We start from the raw sequence: 21,981 nt of genomic DNA on the forward strand, positions 1-21,981 counted from the left end.
TTTGTCGCGCACGGTCTTTGATGGGGATTGTGTTGGGCATTCCTCCTCTAACTGCAGAAAATCAGTGTACAATAAGGGATTGTGGGGCTCCTAGCTGGTAAGGAAGCCATTACTAGGAGGGAGTTAGTGTCAGATGGAGTGATGCTGCTGGTGGTTATTTGTGTTCTAGTTGTTGCAATCGTTTTACATAATCTGAGTTTGTCACCTCCTTGCTCAGATGTGCAGAATTTCTCATACAAAGCATAAAATGAACATGCAATGAAAAAATTTGATTTCTGAGCATTGCTGAAATAGAACTGCTGAGGAGTGACTTGAAAATGCTACAGACACCAAGTCGTTTGTTTTCAAAATGTTAGAACAATGGGATTGAGATAATGTTTTCCTTTTGTGTTCTGAAATGACCACAAATTCGATTTGAGTGGATTATAAAACTCCTTTGTGCTGAGGGAAAGAAATACTTGCTTTTCACCGAAAGAGTGAGCATCTAGAAATAAAAGTAAATAAACAACCATTACCAAGGTAGAATTTGAGAAAAAGCTGTTGAAGTGCCTGATGCTCATGTTGCTGCTAATTTTTGAAGGATATTCAGGTTGTTGGCGTCAGGAGAGACTGCTCTTTTTAAGGTATTTTTATACCATAGTGTTTGCAGTGGGCTTACATTTCTTTTCATTGAATTCTCTGTCATGCTGTCAGTGTGACACTGATCTGAAATTCCTGTTGCTGTGTAGGAGTGGAGGTTGGGTGGGAGGCCCACCCCGTGTCTCAGAATGCATAGCAGTGCCAAGGACCCAGTTACCTGGAAAATGCCAGGAGATTTCAGTGCTTCCAGTGTCTAATATATTTTTTCTGGGCATAATTAATTTTCTATTGAAGTTTCCCTGATCCCTTGCAATCTCTGTCAGCCTAGTGGTTTCATGAGTAGAAAACTTGTGTTTTGTCAGAATAACTGAGTTGTCCCTTTTTAAAAAAAATGACCTGAAACACATACAACTTTTCATTGTGGTTTGGCCATCTGGATTTTGGGTCCTGTTTTATGCTCTTAATGTGACAAATCCGGATGTCTCGGGAGGAATTTCTTCATGGAAAGGGTGGTCAGGCACTGGAAGGAGCTGCTCAGGGTGGTGGTGGTGGAGTCCCTGTCCCTGGAGGTGTCCAAGGAGTAATTGGATGTGGCACTCAGTGCTCTGGGATGGTGACAAGATGAGGGTCAGACACAGATTGGACTCAATGATCTTGGAGGTCCTTTCCAGCCTCAGTTATTCTGAGATTCTCCAGCAATGAAACCTGCTGGAGAAGGAGGATGCTCGTTCAGTTACAATAACATATTGAGTATATTTTTCCTGGTGTGTCAGTTCTTACTATCCATTTTTGGGATTCTTCATCCATTATTTTGGGACATGTGATTTGTTTTGACAGGCTCATACTCAAATGGAAACCATTTGGGCTTGCAGAGATGAAACAGGTGGGTGAATGTGTCCCTGTGTACTCACAGATGGACTTTTGTCTCTAGCAAACCAACATAATTCTTTGTGGGGAATGAGAAAATTTCTGATTTAAATTTTTGGGAGCTCCAAATCTGTCCCTGAAATTTATTCAGATAAATAGTGTGTCTGTTTGTAATTTTTGGAATTAAACCAAATCCTGTGTTGAAGGGTTTTTGTTTGTTGGAGACCTGTCAAACTCATGGTATTTCTGCATTAATTTCAGGATAGTTTGGATGCAACTTTTATTTTCTTAAATAAAGGGAAGGAAAAAGCTGGCATATCATATTTATTGGCTTTTGAAAGACACTCACCAGTTCTAGCATGGATTTTCCTCAGTGCTGTTTTCAAGACAAACCCTATCTGTCTTATTTTGACACCCAACTGTCTTTCATTTTGACAGAGCAGAAATTGCAGTAGAGATATGCAGAAAATCCCTTGTTTTTCCCTTGGTGGTGGTGTGAGGTTTTTGCAGAACCTTTAGAATTTGCTCTTCCCAAGGTTATTTTTATTTGCATCGAGGCTGTTGGAATGCTCAGCCTTGCAGAGGATGTGGTAAACATGTCATCACAGCACTGGAGCTGGGAAAAGGTGATAATAGCTCTGCATTTCAGACACTTGTGTAGATGCTTAAACAGAGGGAGAACCCCAAAAGTTTCTCTAGTGTAGATAGTGTTTAAAAGGCAAAAATACTGCATTTTAACTCCATGGGTTTTCAGATGCTCAGAGAGAGAAATTGTCCTTATTTCACACTGGGGCTGCACAAAATGGAGCATCTGTCACGATTACACTTCTGGCGTGTGAGAATTTTTAATTTTTAGACATAGCTAAGAGGTTTCTATAGCAAGAGGAGGTGGTGCAGAAAGCCTCCTGTGGAGTTAAATCAGGCCATCACTCTTGCCTTGGCTACGTCTTTCCTCCTACTCCTGGAACGTGCCTTCAGAGGTGTCCTGTGCACTTGGGAGCAGAGAGGCATTCACAGGATACACTCATGGGGAATAAGCCCCTGCACTCTCCTTGTTTTCTAAGGAAAAGGCGTCATCTCCAGCTGGGCACGTTCTTTGGTCCTCTCCTACTTCTGTCACAGCAGGACAGCCTGTTTTGGAAACTTCTTCCTGTGTGAAGAAGGAATGACCACACAGAGGTGTGTTGGGTTGAGTCACACGCCCAAAGATTGAGCATTACTTTTGCAGAAATTATTTTCTGATGTGATTTGTGCCTGGCTGGCTCTAACCATGCAGGAAACCTTGATTAGGTTCAATTAAACTCATGGTCTTATCACCAAGTTTGGGATGAATGCCACGCATGAGATGTTCCAGCACAACATGGACAGGATCCTGGTGGGGTCATTGCAGAGTCACATGCCAATTTTTCATCACAGATCCCCTGACTGATGCTCAAACCATGCAGGAGGTTGAGGATTGAGCTGGATCTTTGGCTCTGGACCATTGCTTTGGCACTTCTCTTTCCTTGCTCTGTGGTTATTTTCCTGGAGTAGCTGTTGATGCTCAGGAATTCCTAGATAGCTTGGCGCTAGATAAATTTCCTAGATTCCTAGATAGAGGAGCTGCAAGAAAGATGGAGAAGGCGTTTTTACCAGGGCTTGTGGTGGCAGAATAAGGAAGAACAGCTTTAAACTGGCAGAGGGTAGGTTTAGATTGGATATGAGGAAGAAATCCTTCCCTGCAGTGGTGAGCAGGCCCTGGCACAGGGTGCCCAGAGCAGCTGTGGCTGCCCCATCCCTGACAGTGTCCAAGGCCAGGTTGGACAGGGCTGGGAGCAACCTGGGCTAGTGGAAGATGTCCCCATCCCTTTTGGTTGCAGTGGAAGGCTTAAACCTGAAATTTCTACAAGCATTTCCTCTGCAGAGATGAAAGCAGGATCAGGACAAAACAGGTTTTATCCCTGTTTTGCTTTTCTTTATATCTTCTCAGCCATGGAAGTGAGTAGGTGTAAGTGAGAAAGTGGTTTTCAGAAGGGAAGTCACCAGCTGGGTGTGTTTCTGTCAGTAAATGGTCCTGGCTCTGTTGCATGCCATGGCTGTAGCCCTTTCAGCATGGAAAGGGGCCCTGCAAGTGCTGCCTTCCCATTATTTACACTTTAATGTCCCCTGGTCCTGGGACATTGGTGATGTCACAGGATTTGTGTGCACCAAAGCCTCAGAGGAGTTTTGGGTCTTAAATCTGCTCATGATGAAGAGCATGGCACTCCTGTGTCAGTAACAGTCTGCTTCAACCATCTGTGTTCACACAAATAATCTCATGGCTATTAGATATTTCAATTAAATCCTTGAGGCGTGACATGTGTCCTTGTCCCTGCTCCTCTGTGGAAGGAAAGGATGATGAGCAGTCATCAGTCCCCAAAACAGAAAATTCCAACAGCTCCTTTAATTTTGCAAGGAAGTGAAGAATTGGAAAAGCAAATAAATTACTGAGAACTGCAGATGGCTGAATTAGAAACTTTCTTAGGTAAAACCCACCTTGTAAATGCAGCATACTGCAGTTTTTCAAGTGTTAACAAACAAGTTCAGCTAATTCAGGCTTGTGCCTTGCCAGATAAGCAGTGTCATTTTAAGGATAGAATATTCATTTTAAGGATAGAATATTCTGTGACGCTGCTACCAGCAGAGCAATAGGGATCCTAAATCCAGTTTCATATGAATGGAACAGTTTTGCATATATGTCAATGTAATTACAGCTCTGGTGGTATCAACTAACCCAACTAAATTAGTTTTAGCATCACAAAATTTGAATGACTTGCACAGAAATAAAATTACCTTAGCTGTTCTTAATGTCTTGCCTTTATTATAAAATGCTGTTATCAAGGAGTGAATTTATATTGGCTTGTAACTGTGTAGTCCTGGTCATAAACAATGTTTTATATAGTGAGCAGGATCCAGTCTCTCACGTGCTCTAACTTGGGATTACTTGGGCTGTGAATGGTCAGATATTTTACACTTTACTCTTCTCTCTTTTATAGTTACAATATCTTGGTTTGCTCTTAAGGATATAGTGGGAGAATGAATGAGATTTTGTTTACGTGCAGCTCAGGCTCACTGCTGGCCTTTGCCCTGCCACTCCTGTTCCAATTTAATTTGCTGCTATAATTTGATACCTACCTTTGATCATTCTTGGCTCCTTGTAAAATACTTCAGCAGCACTCTTGCAGTGCTGTCTGGAGCGCATTTGTTATTCTTTTTCGGTTCCTTTCCAGACCCCTCGTGCAGGTTTTAATGTTTTACTGCTCTAATTACAGAGAGTCAGAGCAGTGGGTACAGGCACTGCAGAGACAGGATGGCAGAGCTTTGTCTGGGAAGGTGGAGCAGGTCATGAAAGCAAACTGGGCTGAGCATGAGGTGGCCAAGGGTGCTGAATTACTTCTCTGCTGGATAAATGCTCATTTATAACTCTCTTAGCACCAGGCAGCTGACAGGTGCTGGTTGTGGCATCGAGTGCTAAAAAGGGCTTGGAGGGAGCTCTGGGATGCTGCAGACCTGTTGGCCTGGTGTGTGTGTGGAACATGTGAATAGGAGCAGGTCTGAGGGGCAGAGTTGACCACAGAGCCACAGAATGGCTTGGATTGGATTGGAAAGGACCTTAACAAGAATCCAGTTGAGATCTGAGGGGCAGAGTTAATCACAGCCACAGAATGGCTTGGATTGGGTTGGAAAGGACCTTAACAAGAATCCAGTTGAGGTCTGAGGGGCAGAGTTGACCACAGAGTCACAGAATGGCTTGGATTGTATTGGAAAGGACCTTAACAAGAATCCAGTTGAGATCTGAGGGGCAGAGTTGACCACAGAGTCACAGAATGGCTTGGATTGTATTGGAAAGGACCTTAACAAGAATCCAGTTGAGATCTGAGGGGCAGAGTTGACCACAGAGCCACAGAATGGCTTGGATTGGGTTGGAAAGGACCTTAACAAGAATCCAGTTGAGCTCTGAGGGGCAGAGTTAATCACAGCCACAGAATGGCTTGGATTGGGTTGGAAAGGACCTTAACAAGAATCCAGTTGAGATCTGAGGGGCAGAGTTAATCACAGCCACAGAATGGCTTGGATTGGGTTGGAAAGGACCTTAACAAGAATCCAGTTGAGATCTGAGGGGCAGAGTTAATCACAGTCACAGAATGGCTTGGATTGGATTGGAAAGGACCTTAACAAGAATCCAGTTGAGATCTGAGGGGCAGAGTTGACCACAGAGCCACAGAATGGCTTGGATTGGGTTGGAAAGGACCTTAACAAGAATCCAGTTGAGATCTGAGGGGCAGAGTTGACCACAGAGCCACAGAATGGCTTGGATTGGGTTGGAAAGGACCTTAACAAGAATCCAGTTGAGCTCTGAGGGGCAGAGTTAATCACAGCCACAGAATGGCTTGGATTGGGTTGGAAAGGACCTTAACAAGAATCCAGTTGAGGTCTGAGGGGCAGAGTTAGTCCCAGAATGGTTTGGGTTGGAAAGGACCTTAACAAGAATCCAGTTCCACCCCTTGCCATGGGCAGGGAGACCTTCCTGTGAACACTTTTAAGTGTAAAGAGGAATTGAGAGAATCATAGATTTGCACAATGGTTTGGGTGAGAAGGGACCTTGCAGCTCTTGTAGAAGAGCTGTGTAAGAGAGTAAAACACTAGGGAGATAAACTGCATTTCAGCACTGTTTGTATTTCACTTGTTCTTGTCTTCTTTGGGAAGAATCATCAGTTAAAGATATTTTCTCTTTTTCCAGTGTCTAAATTAAGCTTTGTCAATATCCAGAAAGGATTTGACTGGCATGTTCAACACAGACCATTTCAAAAAGCTTGAAAGTTTAGCTTGAAATCTGAGCATTGTTAGAAATTGGTGTAACAGGTTCCTTCTAACCAGTGAATTACCAGGGTTGCCTATAATTTGATTAAAGTGACAGAACTCTTCGCTGCTCTCTATAGACTAAATATCCCTTACAGTACATCCAGGTGCTTTTTGGACATTTTTCCTCATTTTTAGTTCCAGTGCAATATCTGAGTCACTGAATTACAGAGAGAACTCCAGGACAGTAGGAGATTGAATGAGAATAATGCAATTCAGTACATGTGTTTTGTACTATTCTCCTCTCATGTGTTTTAAATTTAACATTTAATGAAATAAAACTGTTGGGGAAAGGGATATGAGGAGTTGAGGAATTCTTTCCCCTCCAGCTCTACCCTGTTCCTGTCTTTGGGAGGATCTTTGGGGTATTTGAGCAGAGGTTACGTAGGCTTAAAATATTGATGACGTGGTTTCATCCCCTAGTCCCAGCTCTCCAGTCACTCTATTTATATTTTTTTAGTGCAAACAAAGCCTGAAACTTCAAGAGTGACTGCAACAGAAATTTATTGCTTGTTTTCATAACAAGATGACTTAGAAAGCTGGAGCAGGTGGTGCTGCCTTATTTTCTCTGCTTTCATCTTCCTCGTCTCCTGCACAGGGTTCTACCTTGAGTCACAGATGAGGAATTTCTGCTAAAAAAGGCAGTTCTAAGAGGCTTCAGAAGATGCTGAAAAGAAGAATTTTCCATGGGAAATGACAGGGAGAAGTGTACAGTGTGCCACAGCTCCAAGGAGTCAAAAAGATTTGATAAGTTTGGATGGGAAGAGGAAACTCCCATCTCCTCCCCCTGCCATGTCTATATTTTAATTAAATAACTTCTTTCTCCTCAAAGCTGTCCCCTACATGAACAAAGACTTGTTGGCAACCCACATGGAAAAAAAAGCCTTATCTAGGGGGAAAGTGAGGATGTGTTTTTCTTTTTGGGATCAATAATAGGAGCAGCTTTCTCCCTGAGGCCTGCCAGAGTATTCCAGGGAGCATCTGCTCAGGAGATTGACACTGGGATGCTCCTAAACCCCTTGGGCTGAGCTGGGAGAGGGGACTTTGCTGGCTGGTGTCTCCAGCACTGGTAAAAATCACTGTTCCACTTCCCCTGAATCGGAGAAAATTGTTTATAATAATAAGCAAAATGGAAATTGAGCTGAATTCCTTTTGGAAGCACAGGCTACAGCCAGGTTAGTGTTTTAGGAGGAATTATTTTCTCTCTGAATATATAAATGTATTGTAAGCATCATTGTATTGCCATTATTGAACACTTCAGGCAGAAGTCTGTATTATTTTATTGTACATATATTTAAAATTCGTAAAAGCCTTTTCAAAACCAGGTGATTTTCTCCCTTGAGCATTGATTAGGGATGTCTATTCAGACAGAAAATCATTTTGATCAATTATTTGGGAGGGTTTGTAATAATCTTGGTTAGATAGGTAATAATTTGGTTTAATTACAGTTTTTCAGAAGACTCATTCCTTTTTGGGGTCACTGAACGTATTCTTGCTGATATTTTCTGTGCCTTGTTCATCTGGAGAGAGACCGAGAGGAGGAAAGAATGTTCCAAGAGGTTTCTGTGGTCCCATGGGATTGCAGAATCCATTGCTTTGGAGAAGGTTGTTTCTAAGTTCTGCAAAGGAAAAATAAATTTCAGGGGCAGTAATAGGCAAAACCTTCATGTTACACACATCTACAGTTTAAAGAAGAATTTCTACATTAATGTAGTTGCCTTTTTGAGCTCTCCTTTCCCGTTGCTTGTCCTGATATCAGCTTGCTGAACTCTCTTCCTGCTTTTATTTGTTCTTTTCCTCTTTCCACCTATGTTTCCTTCAATTTTCGTGTTTCAGGGCCTTATCTCCTAAACTAAACATGTTTTCTGAAAGTTTTGGAACGAATGTGATGTTTCCAGACAACACATTGTTCTCACCACTCTTCTGTGCTGCCCTGCCCTCACTGCTGTGATAATGTGGGATGAGAGGAGAGAGGCTGGGAAATGTAATTTAAAAAGCTTTTATAGTCTCAAATAATAGAAGAGGAAAAAACTGTTACGCAATGGGTTCTATAAAATAATGCTGGATTATGTAAAGAGGATGTTAACCTTCATTGTATGTATTGTCACTGGTTTAATTTTATTTATTTTTTTTAATATATACCTAAAAATCCTTATTCCACACAGCTGGTATGTTATTTCTTCTGGTTTCCCAGAGAAGCTGTGGCTGCCCCATCCCTGGAAATTGTTCATGGCTGGGTTGGATGGAGCTTGGAGCAAGCTGGTCTAGTGGAACATGTCCCTGCCCATGACAGGGAATGGGCCTGGATCATTTTCTTTTAAGGTCTTTTTTTTAACCCAAACCATTCTAGGTTTCCAGGATTAGTGCCACAGCAAAAATATTCACGTGGTCCATGATTTCCTCTTTATGGCTCTTACCTCAGCCAAATAAAGAGTCCTTTGGGACATAGGAGGGAGCAAAGCTTCATCACCCATGTGCTGGCTTGTGTGCAGCTGTGCTGAGTGTGACAGTTATTTGTTCCAGGAGCTCCATGGATCAATAACTCTGCAGCACTAAAAACATTTCAGTTTGAGGGAGGCTTCACTAAAGTCAGCTCTGCACAGCACTGCAGAGCTGCTGGGACACTTCCAAACGTGAGTCAGGCTCTGGCATGAGTGAAAGGTGGCAGTGGAGGATGCACTGAGCACCCACTTTCCCTCTCTTTAAATCTGAGCTTCCAAAGGTTGCTCCCTGTTTTTAAAGAGACTTAAAAAGTCAGGCTGCTGACATGGCAGTTACTAATGAAATACTTTCCCTAGAGTTAGTCTGTCACAGAATCCCAGATCTGGTTTGGGTGGGAAGATACCTTAAAATGCTAGTTTTGCAGTTCTAGAAAGCCAGCGTTGCTAGTGACTTCCATCTTTACTCAATCCATTATATTTTTATAACTGGTTGTTGCAGACATCCTTTTTTTTGGTGTTCTTGCAAGACATCATTTTCTGTGCTCAGAGAAACTCCAGTTGTGTAACATGAAGGGCTATTTTCATGCTGTTTAACACCTGGAGTTGGTGGGTTTCATATAGAAAATCCTTACAGGAATAAGAGGCCTAAAGGACTGAGCAGGTACAGAATACTTCAAATAATTGTTTCATGCTTTTGTTAGTTTTTATAATTTTTGCCAGAAGCTCATCCCATGACTGTGATCATAGGATTTGCCTTTGCTCTCAGGAAGGGGTTCAGGACCAAGGCAAACCGTTGTACCTTGAAAAGCCACTTTTATAAAAAGATCAATGTTATCCATTAACATTTGGCTGTAGAGTGTCAAACCAGGTTTTAGAGTTTATGATACTTCCATTTGTTATTTATTCCAATAGAAGACTAATGCCCAAATCTGAATCTGTCAGGATAATCTTCATTTGAACATGAGTCAGAGGTGCTTAATTCTTGTACATGAGAATCCTCCTTTCCTGTAATCGGGTTATAGGTGAGTTTGGAGGAGTTTTAGTATTTTCCACACTTAGGGTATTTGTAATAACAGAAACTTTTCCTTCTGTGATTTTTTCCCCACCTGTATTTACATGGGGAGGATTGTATTGACTGGAGCCTTTTAGAGTAAACTGTTGTCTGTGAGTCATGGTGACATGGTGTGTCTTGGCTGGTGGAAGTGTGTTTTTAAGGCTCAGGTTGTGCTTTTGAGGGAACAAAAACATAATAAAATAGATGCCAGGCCAGGCTGGACAGTGCTCTGAGCAACCTGGTGTAGTGGAAGGAGTCCCCTGCCTATTTCCAGGGAGTGGAACTGAATGAGCTTTAAATTCCCTTCCAACACAATCCAGTCTGTGATTTTGTGATAATATGAAATGCATTAAAATTATGTGTATGGCTGAACTTGCAGTATATGGAGACTTCACCACATTGGGGATATGATGTTCTTTATTGCCCTCAAGAGAAAAAATGGTGGAAAGAGAAAAAATGGTGGATCAGTTTGTTGTGGATCCATGATCCACATCTGTGGGCATCAGTCAGTTCCATGGGGAAGGCAGGAATTAGTGGGGCAGTGGGCACCTCAGTGAGGAGTAAAAGAGATCCAGAGTAAACGTAGAAATAAAACCCAACAGAATGGGAAATCAAACCCTTCCTTACAGGTGAGAGGTGAACTGTTCAGTGCAGATCTGTCAGAACATCTTCCACAGACCTGTGTGTCCACACAGCAAGTAGTGCAGTGATCACATTGCCCTCTCCATGTTCATTAAAATTCTCCTTCCTCTTTTCAAAAATACCTTTTAGTGCAGAACCTTCTAGTGACGATCCCATCAGTTATTAACTTTTCTTGAACTCTGAAAATTCTGTGGGTTTTGTATTTTAGAACACAGTGTGAGCACTGCCACATGTGCATGGGATGATATATGGTCCTGGTGTCAGCCAGAAATGATAAAGAAAAGACAGGTTATTTTTTATATATATTATTGAAATAACGGTTACTGAGACTTTGGTAAAGCATATTTATTAAAACTGCAATTACAAACTAAATGTTAAAGGGTTGACCAGTGCAGAATTATTACTTTAAACCATTTTCAGGCCATAGCAATAATCTTTTCAATATTAAAATATTTTCATTACATCAGGATCTGGCACGAGATTGTTACTGGGACTGATTTTTCTCGGGTGTTGGCCAGTTTGTGGCTGTGGGGTGTTTGTGTGTGCACATGTGGGATTTTTTCCAGGGGGGGGATTATACAGAATTGACTGCTGGCTTGTTTAGCATCAGGTTGTGTGTTTGAGTGGTGCTGCACATCCATGGCCGTGGTGGGGTGGGGGGAGAAGGGGCTGCAGGCTGTCCTTGCTGAGTTTCTCACATTCCTCGGGCCCTGATGGCCTTGCAGGGAATGTGCTGGCAGTTTGTCTCCTGTTCATCCAGGGTTTTGTGTGTAAAATGGAAGTGTGGTCCCTGTGTTCCCTCAGCACATCTCCTGAGGGGGATCGTGAGGGGGGGGTTTTAGCTCACCTGTTTGGGTGCAGAGATGGAGGGGTTGTTTCTTTGCTTTTCTTCTGCTTCAAGGGGACTTTATAGTGAAAAACCACACCCGGATCTCTGTTTTGCACACTCCATTAAAAAGAAAAAAAAAAATCTGGGATCACTAATGTGTAGCTGAGTTTGAGTGATCTGGTTGTGCATTGTCTGTCAGGCCCTTGGACCTTCTCAGCCTTTCCCAGCGCCACAGCAGCTCCCTAAAACCAAGAGATTTATTGCTGCCTCTTACCTGTTGGTCTTTTATTACAGGAGAAGCAAAAGAGCAATCTTACAATCTTTATCTGCAGATCCCAAATTTAATTTGCAAGACAGGGAACTATAAAGATAAATTATGTAAATGGAGGGGCAGAAGCCACTGATCCCCAGAATCAGTGCTGAGGGACTTTTCAAGTTAGCCTTTCTTTGTAATGGGCATGAGTGTTTAACTTGGAAATGCAATATAACAACCTCTGCATGTAACTTTTTCTCTAGTTCTCTTTCTCTGGTCTGGAATATATTTAAAGACTTTTACTAAACCACTTTTATTAATTTTAGTCCAAAAAATTGTTGTACAGAATTTCATGTCTATTACAGTTCAGACTGTTAAAATGTGGAGAAAATCCCATTTTTCTAGCACAAGTGGTCAGTGATGCTTTGTTACAGACACTTTTACCTTTTCCCCATCCTCTATTAAGTCTCTTGATCTTTTATGGATTTGCAAGGATAAAAGTGGAGTGCTTCTTTTTGGCTTGCACAGTGTTAGCTTTGCTCTGCTCTTTTGTGTTGAACACCAAACCTGTTTGGTCCAACAACGAGACTGTCTTGAAATTCAAATTTTATGTTCAAGGAAACAATTACTGAACATAGCATTTATGTGTTCAGATATTTACAGTTAAATATCTTGAAATCTGATGGGCTCTGTATACCTCCCTATGATCTTTGCTTTTCCACAGTTGCTGGCTGGATCCAGGCTCATTTGCTTCCTATAAAAATTTTTATTAAAGTAGGAGAAAAGAAAATGTTTTAGAGTATCAGGAATGTGCCTCAGTGCTCACACACTTTAAAGTCAGCCTGTGCAGTTTGAAAGTTTAACCAAGAGCCATCTCCTTTGTAAAGAATGCAGATAATTTTTTTTTTTCCTGGCAGGAAAAAAAAAAAAAAAAGGTAACCTGATATGAGTCTGACAGTGTCGTTTAGTTAAGTGCTTCCATCTGTTGCTTGCTATTTCCCTTACTCATGACCTCTCTTTTTCTCTCCCCCTCCTTCTCCTTTAGCCCCTCTGAGGAAAGCAAAGTTTGTTGAGAGCCCTCGAATCCCAGAGTCCGAGCTTGGCTCCCCAACCCTCTCTGCGCAGAAGCTGGACGTTGATGCATTCTGCCCTGGTAAGCTGCATGCAAAGGCTCTGTGCAAACAGGGGCAACAGGCAGAAAGATTTTTAAAATGTATAATATGGCTCCTTTGGCTGGATGGTTGGTTGGACCTTCCCTAACCAAGTTTCAGTGACTTGAATTTTGAATAAGCATTAGTTTCTGATAATTGCCCGTTTACGTTTGTTGCTTGCAATTTTGCGTGTGGCTGCTCTCCCCTCAGAATAATTTAGAAGGTCTAGAGAGTTGCTTTTGAGGAGATAAAAATGAGCCAATAAACATACTTGCTTTAAATTTAATTTTTAATGCTGGTCTGCAGAGAGGCTGGAATAAAACCACATCTCAGAAACATCATTAAATCAGCTAAAACAAAACTGTGGGACCTTGTTACCTGCATCAAGGAATATTGGGGTGTTAACTTTTATTTTGTTAAGAAATTCCTTCTAACTTATGTATCCTGTAGCAGTTGCTGTGAAATGCATACATGTTGCTTGAGGCCTCTGGTTGAAAAATAAATAAAGTGGGTCATGTCCCTTCGTGGCTCAGCCCTGTTCATGTCTGTCAGCTCGGGCAGGCTTTACCTAAATCCCCCAAGCCCCAGCAAACCCAGCACATGTGAGTGCCTGGAATGTGCAGCTCGGTATCATTTCCACTTGGAAGTGGCAACCTGGGGAAGGCTGGAGACTCTGGAGGTGCTGGGAGAAGGCTGAAAACAGCAGCAAGTGTTTTTGGTGGATTCTGTGCTGAATTCTGCGCATTCTTCCCCTGGCTTTCCTTGCTAATGAACCATACTCACTATAGGCTTTGGATGGAAAAAATAATGTTTAATATGTTGAAATGGTGGGCGAATGTGTGACATCTGCCTCTGAAATCTGTAGCTGCAGTCGCCAAGGTCATATTAATAAATGACTGTGAAATCAGGGTGTTGATTATTCCTGTGGCTGATGAACTTGTAGAGTACTCAAAATTGGAGGAATTAATTGAATGTTGTCCAGATTTTGAATGTGGGCTTTCTTGAATGTATTGTCTGAAAGAGAAGTTGTCCCAGAAAATCAAAAGACAGTTCCTGTGCTTGGCAATGCCTAATTTGAGACCACAGTTGCCTTGAAAAGTGCTGCTCCTTTTTCAGTTCATCATGAATTTCAATTAAAATTGTGCTGCTGCAGCCCTTTTTTCTAACTGAACGGCTTCAACTGTCATGTTTATAATTGTTAATAATTATAAACTTATTATGATTGCATCCACAGAGAATTATCATTGCATTGTAAGATTAAGAAAACATAAATTCCACATTCCCACACCTAGACATGTGCCTCCCCTCTTCCAGAGCTTTGGAGGGCAGGACTCCTGCCAAGCCCAGGGATGGGCTTTGACAATGGGATCTGCCATTTCTTTAATTTCTTTTTGCTGCTATTTGATCTCCTTCTCTTGCTGATAGTTTAGTGATCTGAAAGGAAAAGTGGAGTTTTGTACTGCCTTGAAGTGTCATTAAAGGACCATGAAGTGTCATTAAGGAAGGGAAAAAGTGACAATGGCAGAGTTGTCACAGTGGAACCAAGGTTGGGAAAGCCCTTTAGAGCTGTTGAGTTCAGCTGCAAACCCAGCTCTGCCAAAGCCACCATGAGACTGTGTCCCCAAGTGCCATCTTGGTGTACTTGGAAAAGGGAAATGAGATAAGAGCAGAACAGAGCATGCCAGGGAAGGGCACGGACTTGGAGTCAAGGTAGAAAGTGCAGGCTGGGAATTCAGTTTGTTTCAGTTTCCTTAAATGTGACGCCAGGGACCTGTTAGGGAGCTGCTCTCTTCACGTGTGCCGTGTTCAGGGACTGTGGCCAGGTTTATATTGGCAGCTGGGACAGGCGAGGGAAGAGGAGAGGATAGAATCCATTGGGGAAGGATTTCTGAAGCTGCTCAGGGAAGAAACTGCCCAAATTTATGGATCCTTCTGTGAAAGTAGCAGCAATGTGAGGGCTGGAGGTTTTGCTGGTGTGGAAGGCTGGATTCCAAGCTTGAAATGCTCCACCTTGGAAGAAGTAGGTGGTTGGGGGAGGATCCTTGTGTAAAGAGGGAAAGAAAGAAAGAACTAAGTTGTGGTCAGCTCACAGGAACCAAAGGGGACATAGCATCCAGCTCCTGGTTTATTAGAGTCCTGCTCTGGATCATGGCAAAGCTTCAGCCACTGCCTGGAATCAGTTTTCCAAGGAAATACAACTCCTTTCTTCTGTGCTAGGCTTATATTAACCCTCTTCTAAAATGTGTGCATCCTGTGAAGATGTAGCACACAGCGCTAAATCCTTGAGCGTTTCCAAGAATAACGGTGTGAGTTGAAAGAAGGAAAGAAATTAGGCTGATGATCTGCCTGGCAGTGGAGGGGAGGTGGAGTGGTTTTTAATGTGATCCCTGACAAAAAAATGTAATTAATTATGCACTTTAAAGCAGTTTAAAACACTAAATAGCAAAGAAAAGAGAACATTAGCTACTCTGCAGATATAGGAATAACGATTTCAATTTGAGATGCCGAGAGGTGAAATTTTGCTCGGTATCAAAATGTTTATTTTAAGGCTTCAGGCGAATTTCAGCACATTCCAGGGAGGTGGTTTCCTGAGCAACTGCAGTGCCCCTCATGCTGCTGGGGGGAAGATTTGCTTGTGACATCTTCAGTGTGAGTCAGTGTGGGGGAGTGACGTGCTCCCGACGTTCCAGTGCTGAGGAGGGAGAAAGAAGATCACAATACCGAGTGGTATCATGGAGGGACATTCTAATACCAAGCACAAATAGTGAAGTTTTAAGCTTGGTGCCATTTCTTTTTTTTTTTCAATTACATTCATTGTATAGAGGAAAGAATGTAGATATTTAAAAATTAATAAATCTTCTAAAATGGATGTAGAATTTGGACCATATTTTTATAGTTGTTGCAACTAAGATGATGGCAAAAAAAAGCGCTGTTCCATGACTTTGAAAAACCCCTTTCTACCAGAATTATCACAGAATAAGCTGAGTTGAAAGGGACCCACAAGGATCATTGAGTCAGATTGTTTCTGTAGATGTTTTTAGTTGCAGAGGTTGTTCAGGTTTCAGTCCTTGACTTGAAGTGTCCCTGGTGGAGAAGGAGTTGCTTGTCCCTTCCCTGTGTGGGTAATGAGGCCCTGGCACAGGTCTCCCATCCCTGGAAATGTTCAAGGCCAGGTGGGACAGGGCTTACAGCAACCTGCTCTAGTGGATGGTGGAGCTGCATGAGCTAAAAGATCTCCTCCAACCCAGACCATCCTGTGACTCTGTGACATAGCAGAGACTTTATAAGGAAGGTCTTGGAAGGTTTCTGATCCATCTTCCCTCTTGTCTCTGCTCCAGTCCTGCCGACACTGTTCAACAGAGGCATTTGTGCTTTCCCTCTTGTCAGCCCTGTGGAGTCAGGGAGGCTGGGGCTGCCGCCCTCACATCCATCACTGCTCTTCAAGGAGGATAACGTAGAATAGCAGGAATTGACCTTCAAACCTCTGCTGTTCAACTGTCAAACCTTTTCTGCAGTGATTCTAGTGACTCAGTTTAATGTGTAGGGGTTTTCCCCCACTTTATCACACCTCACTCCTGCCAAGAGGCGCTGCTTGCGTGGTAAACTGTCCTGCCTTCTTGGTTCTTAATTGTGGTCACAAGGACATCTTTCTTTGAGCTGCTTTTTGTTTCTCACGGTAGCTAAAACATGTTTTGACTTTTAAGTGCTCAGAAAATCTGTTGGAGATGGATGGTGCTTTCAGGTAATGGCCTTTTGCCTCAGATTAATGTTTGCAGTTGCGTTTTATGTAATTGATTACCTTGGCGTTGTGTTCCAAAGGCTAAGTCTGTTATGACATTATCTTTTAATTTGATTAACTCCTTCTTCAGAAATTTTGGGACACAGATCTTGAGTGTCTGGTTTGCTCGTATTGCACATGAGGCTGGCAGACGTCTGTTTTCATCCCTGATTGAGTTAGGAATCACTGCGGTGCTCCTGCCACAGACAGGGAGGGGAGTGATTTACCATGGCAGCAGCACTTGTGTTCATCTCATCGCTCCTTTTTCTCTTCCTTTGGTTAAAGAATCGTTGAGCTTGACATCTGCTTGCTGCTGCTTCTCTCTTTTTATCACGTAAAATGTGGATTTTTCATTTTACATTATCCACGTGTTTCTCCTAAACACAGCAAAATGCTTCTCAGGTCTTAGAAAAATCCCTTTAAGAGGGAATGTGGGAACCAGCAGTACTCTCTGATTTTTCATTGTGAAAATACAGGCACTGAGCCAAAAAAATCCTACAAAACCCCAAACAAATTTAGCCAGCAGGGTTCTGGTCCAACCTCTGTCTCATTGAACAGTGATGAACTGGGAGGGGGAAGGAGAGGAAATAATCGAACCAACCGTGATCTGACAAATGGTTTTACTGTTGAATCTTGTGCTTGTCCCAGCACTGTCAAGCCCACTGACCTGAAGGGAATGGGAAATCATTGTGTGATCAGCCCTAATTGCAGAAGAGCCGTAATTTGGCACATTGGTTGCTATGGAAGCAATTGACTTTTCTCATGCTGTTCCTGGGAGGATGCTCTTGGTTCCTTCTGCTAGATCAAGAGATGGAACCAGTTTCAGAATAAACTCGTGTATTACAAAACAAGCCCCGGTCTGGTCTGGAATTCTGGATCAGAGGGAGGAATATTGAAGGCATTGCTGGAGTTCTGGGTGTGAATCCTTTTGGGATTGGCCACGGACCAGTTGCCATTAGGTGTCATCGAGTTTGCTTGAACTGAAAGCTGCAACTTGGAGAATAGTGGCAGGGTCCTGAGTTTAGGGTTTATTGAATCTTACCAAAGCAGAGTTGTTCAAGATCAGAAACAAAAATAATACTAATCCCATACACTGTTCCCATATATTTTAACTGCTGAATAACTGGAGACAACATGCTTTTCTTGCAGCTTCCTGGTGTAATCTATTAATACCCAACCCTTACAGGGTTTGGGTTCAATCTACCTGGAGGAGAAAAAAAGGGAGAAAAGAGGGGGAAAGGCTGTAAATGATCCAAATTCTGTTTTTGTGATGAGCTGCCCAACTTTAAAGTGTTGTGACTGCTTTCACAGATGTAACCTGGATGGCTCCTGAGGTGTGTTTGGCTTTGGATCCTTCAGCAGCAGCAGCCCAGCACCTCTGGCTGCCCATCCGGACAGATCCCAGGGAATTTAAGGAGTTGTTTTGCCTCAGCAAGCTGCAGTGCTTGCTTTCAACTGATCTGTTGGGAAACAGTAACATTTTTGTGCTAATACTTTGGCGTTTTGAATATTTATAGCTTTCTGGCAGCGAATAAATATGTACGTAAGCAAACCAACCCTGATGGTTTTGAAACTGTCAGTGTTGGGCCTGTGAGGATCAATGTAAAACCTTTTTTCCTACATCTGAGCAGGTGGGGAGCAGGTTTCTCACTGATGGAGTGACTCTGGCAGAGGAGTTTCCTCTTCTAGCATATTATTTTTTGGCAACAGGAGCACTGATGCTCTTGAATCCCAGCATGGTTTGGGTTGGGTGGCACCTTAAAGATCATCCAGTCCCACCTCCTGATATGGGCAGGGACACCTTTTAGGACAGGTTGCTCCAAGCTCCATTCAGCCTGTTTTTGTCATAAAAATGTAGCTGGAGGAGAGAGGAAAGAAAGAGGAAGTGGCCAGTAATTCTATTTCTTTTTTTCCTACAGTGTTTTGAGATGCTGTTATTTTGTTTCACCTCTTTATGGAGGCAACCCCCTCAGTATTCATTTCACCATTATTGTTAGCTGTAACGACAGAAGAAGGGATGATTACATTTGTAGGAGACTGCTCTGTTCTTTCATAAGCCTGGCTCCCATGTCCCAGTGCCTACGGATGAAAGTCCTTGAATTTCAGTGATGCTATGGAGAGCTGCCCATAAGTGAAAATATGCAGCGCTCTGAAAGCCACACCATGACTTGTGCTCTCTTGCCAGTTGCTGAGACTTCCTCACCCTCCCCAGGGTTGCAGAACAAGAACTTCTTTATTCTTATCTAGCGTGACTGTTGTTCCCCTGGTGAAATTGGCTTCAGTCGTCAGCGTTCCCTCTGTCCCATCTGCTCTGTTCTCCAGGGCAGCACAGCTGCCCTTGGACCCTGAAGAAAGGAGATCAACTTGTGCATAACCTCCTGTACCACGGTAGATTTTCCACCTCATTAAGCAGAATTTTTGACGTTTTATGTCACTAATTATTTAACTCCAAATTGCTTGAAAATAATTACCTTGAGTCCAAACCATGACCATTTTGGCCAGCTGCCAGCTTGAAAGCGCAGCCCTGGTTGTACCAACCTGGCTTCAAATTCCTCCAGTGCCCTGTAACTTACTGCAGGCTCCAAAATCCTTGTGTTTGGACTGAGACTGTGGCAGCCTTCCTCCCTGACTCCTGTGCCTGCTGGATTTGTTTCTCAGAGTGAAATCCCCACTGGCTCTTCCATATGTTCCCATGAGGAACCCTGTCCCACCACATATGGTCAGCACTTCGATCAGGTCCCTGCTGCTGTTCTCTGCTCCTGGCTGCTGGCAGAGTCTGCCTGGGGTAGCATTCCTGGGCTCTCTGCACTATTCCCATCTATTCTGGGCATCTGTCTTGCCTGGCAAGAGGAGTTGAGCTGTTACGTGCAGTTACCTGCACATCTGTCACCTGTATCTGCCCCCTTCAGTAACTTCAGTGGTGTTTCTCCACCTGCATTTTACAGATGAAATTACAGCTCCTGATCTGCATAACTTCAGGGCATTGTGAGGACAGTGTGGGTGATTTTATTTTATTTGAGTGGGGTAAGATTTTCATATAGTTAGAGAAAAAACAAATTTTAAATTGATCTCATCCACATGGACAGTAGTCCTTCTCCAGTCATTGAAGATACACAATTAGCAACAGCCCTAGACATTGATTATGTTAGAAATTAGCCCCCAAAAGAATCAGAGAATAACAGGCTGGGTTGGGCTGGAAGGGACCATTCTACCCACTGCCAAGGGCAGGGAACCTTCCACTAGACCAGGTTTAAGCCCTGTTCAGTCTCACTCGGTATTTTAAAAGCTGGCAACAGTAAATTATTCTATTTCTGTAGCAGTTATTACATCCAAACAGAACTTTTAAAGTCTTATTCAGGTATGTAATGGTAGGTTTTCAAGATTGTTGTCAGTGTCGTAAATGCAAAGACTATAATTTAGTCAGATTTGCTTTTAATAAATTTATCCTGGGAATGTGCTAATAGATCAGATCAGGTAAGGGCAAGGTCTTTGTGCTGTCTTGTCTCTTGCTGGTGACTTCCCACTTAACAGTGGTCAAAGGTGGCAGTAAAATGTCATTTGCCTTACTAAACATTTGGTTCATTTTAATGCTCGTTGTGTTTTGACCTGGCAAAGCTGCTTTGGAAGAAGGAAAGGTGTTTTGTCAAAATCTTCTTCTTCCCTTGAAACTAATGGAAAATATTATGTTATATATGTATGTATATATTTCTGAAAGTCTCCTCCAACTTACTTTGTGCCCCTGTTGGTTGGCCAGTGTTGGCCTTCCCACAAACGGAGCAGGGTTTTCAAAATTCTTGTCAGATTTCTATCACCTGATAGAAATAAATGATGTGAAAAATCAGAGGAAGGAATGTGAGAAATTTTGAAAGAGAGTTACTGGAATTAAATAGATGATTTGGGTGGTTATAATGCAACATGCTGGTGGAGGTTAGGATTTTTACTTTTTTTCCTTTCTCTCGTGAAATTTTGTCCCATTTGTTGCTAAGAGACAATAACTACGGATACTTCAGAGAACAAAAGATGTGGCTGGGAAGAGGAGGAGGAGGGAGAAGGATGCAGCTGGCTACTCTTTACCTGAGGGGTTTTCTCTTTAAAAGAGCAGAGATGCTGTGAGAATTGGGCGGTGGGCGCTGGGCTGGGCTCTTGGCATCAGAGGAGGGATGTCGCAGTCAACTTTTATGAAAAATCCTTTCCTTAGGATTTTTCCTCCTGAGAAGTTGAGAGGCCTCAAGAACAAAATGTAAACAATGGTTATCTGCTGCTGTGGAATGCAACAGGTGCATCTGTGATTGGTCTCATAGAGTTGTTTCTAATTAATGGCCAATCACAGTCAGCTGGCTCGGACTCTCTGTCCAAGACAGAAGCTTTTGTTATCATTCCTTTCTATTCTTAGCCAGCCTTCTGATGAAACCTTTTCTTCTATTCTTTGAGTATAGTTTTAATGTAATATATATCATAAAATAATAAATCAAGCCTTCTGAAACGTGGAGTCAGATCCTCATCTCTTCCCTCATCCAAGAACCCCTGTGAACACGGGCACAGAGGGACAGCCGAGCCGGCCTGCGCTCACTGCCGGGAGGATTCACTGCTTTTATCCTCCCAATTCTTCTCCTACCATGGGTGAGCTTTGCTTGTAAGAGCAGCTGCTGAACTGGAACCTTATTCCACCCGCTGTGGCTGGAAAGGACCTTCACCATCTCTTGGGATGCCTCGGAGGAAAACCCGCACCCCTTCCCGAAGGGCGCGTCTCCCCGGCTGAGGCGGATGCTGCAGAGGAACCCGGCTGCTGCTCCCTCAGGCTTTTTCACTACACTCAAACCCAGCACCCCGTGGTTTCAGCACCCTGCTAAGGCTGTGGAGTTGTCTGTTTTTATTTTGTTTGTTTTATTTTGTTTGCCACCCCTGGGGGTGTGCCTGCCTCTGCCTGCCCGCCATTGCCACTGCTTTCCGTCAGTGGGGAACTTACTGCTTCCGTCCTGGTGTCCTTGATTTGTTAAAGAGCTCAGGAACATTTTTGGGGATCAAAGTGTAATCCTGCTTCCAGGAGATATTCCAGATGCCCAGGCTTGTATTTATGATAACTGGTCTTTTATGGATGGATGGATGGATGGATGGATGGATGGATGGATGGATGGATGGATGGATGTTCATTAATGAGTGCCCTCTCATTTCCCCCATTCTTTTTTCTTTGGTCCACAAGGGCCCCCCTGAGCCTCCTTTTCTCCAGGCTGAGCCTCTTTCCAGCTCCCTCAGCTGCTCCTGGGGCTCCAAAACTGACCCCAGGATTGGAGGTGCAGCAGTACAAAATTTGACATTTTTAGAGATGCATATAGGGCTGTCTTCATAGGGCTGCCTTCATCCCTTAGTAGTTAAATTTTTTTAAATCTCTTCTCGATGTAAACAAGACTAATGAAAAAATCTTCCATTAATTCTGAGATTAGGGGGATATGCAGAAATGGTCAAGGATATTTTCCAAATACAGCTCAAGTGTATCCAGAATAATTTAAAG

General features: G+C 42.9%; 1 protein-coding gene across 1 annotated transcript in view; it reads left to right on the forward strand.

Annotated features, from left to right (window-relative positions):
• Positions 1-21,981, forward strand: part of TANC2 (tetratricopeptide repeat, ankyrin repeat and coiled-coil containing 2) — a 143,409-nt gene that overhangs the window by 50,496 nt on the left and 70,932 nt on the right. Inside the window, exon 7 of the mRNA XM_058820543.1 lies at positions 12,589-12,696. Within this exon, the coding sequence (XP_058676526.1) occupies positions 12,589-12,696 (108 nt within the window). The remainder of the gene's footprint in view (positions 1-12,588; positions 12,697-21,981) is intronic.

The sequence above is a fragment of the Ammospiza caudacuta genome, chromosome 27 (genome assembly GCF_027887145.1).
Source record: "Ammospiza caudacuta isolate bAmmCau1 chromosome 27, bAmmCau1.pri, whole genome shotgun sequence".
Classification (NCBI taxonomy): domain Eukaryota; kingdom Metazoa; phylum Chordata; class Aves; order Passeriformes; family Passerellidae; genus Ammospiza; species Ammospiza caudacuta.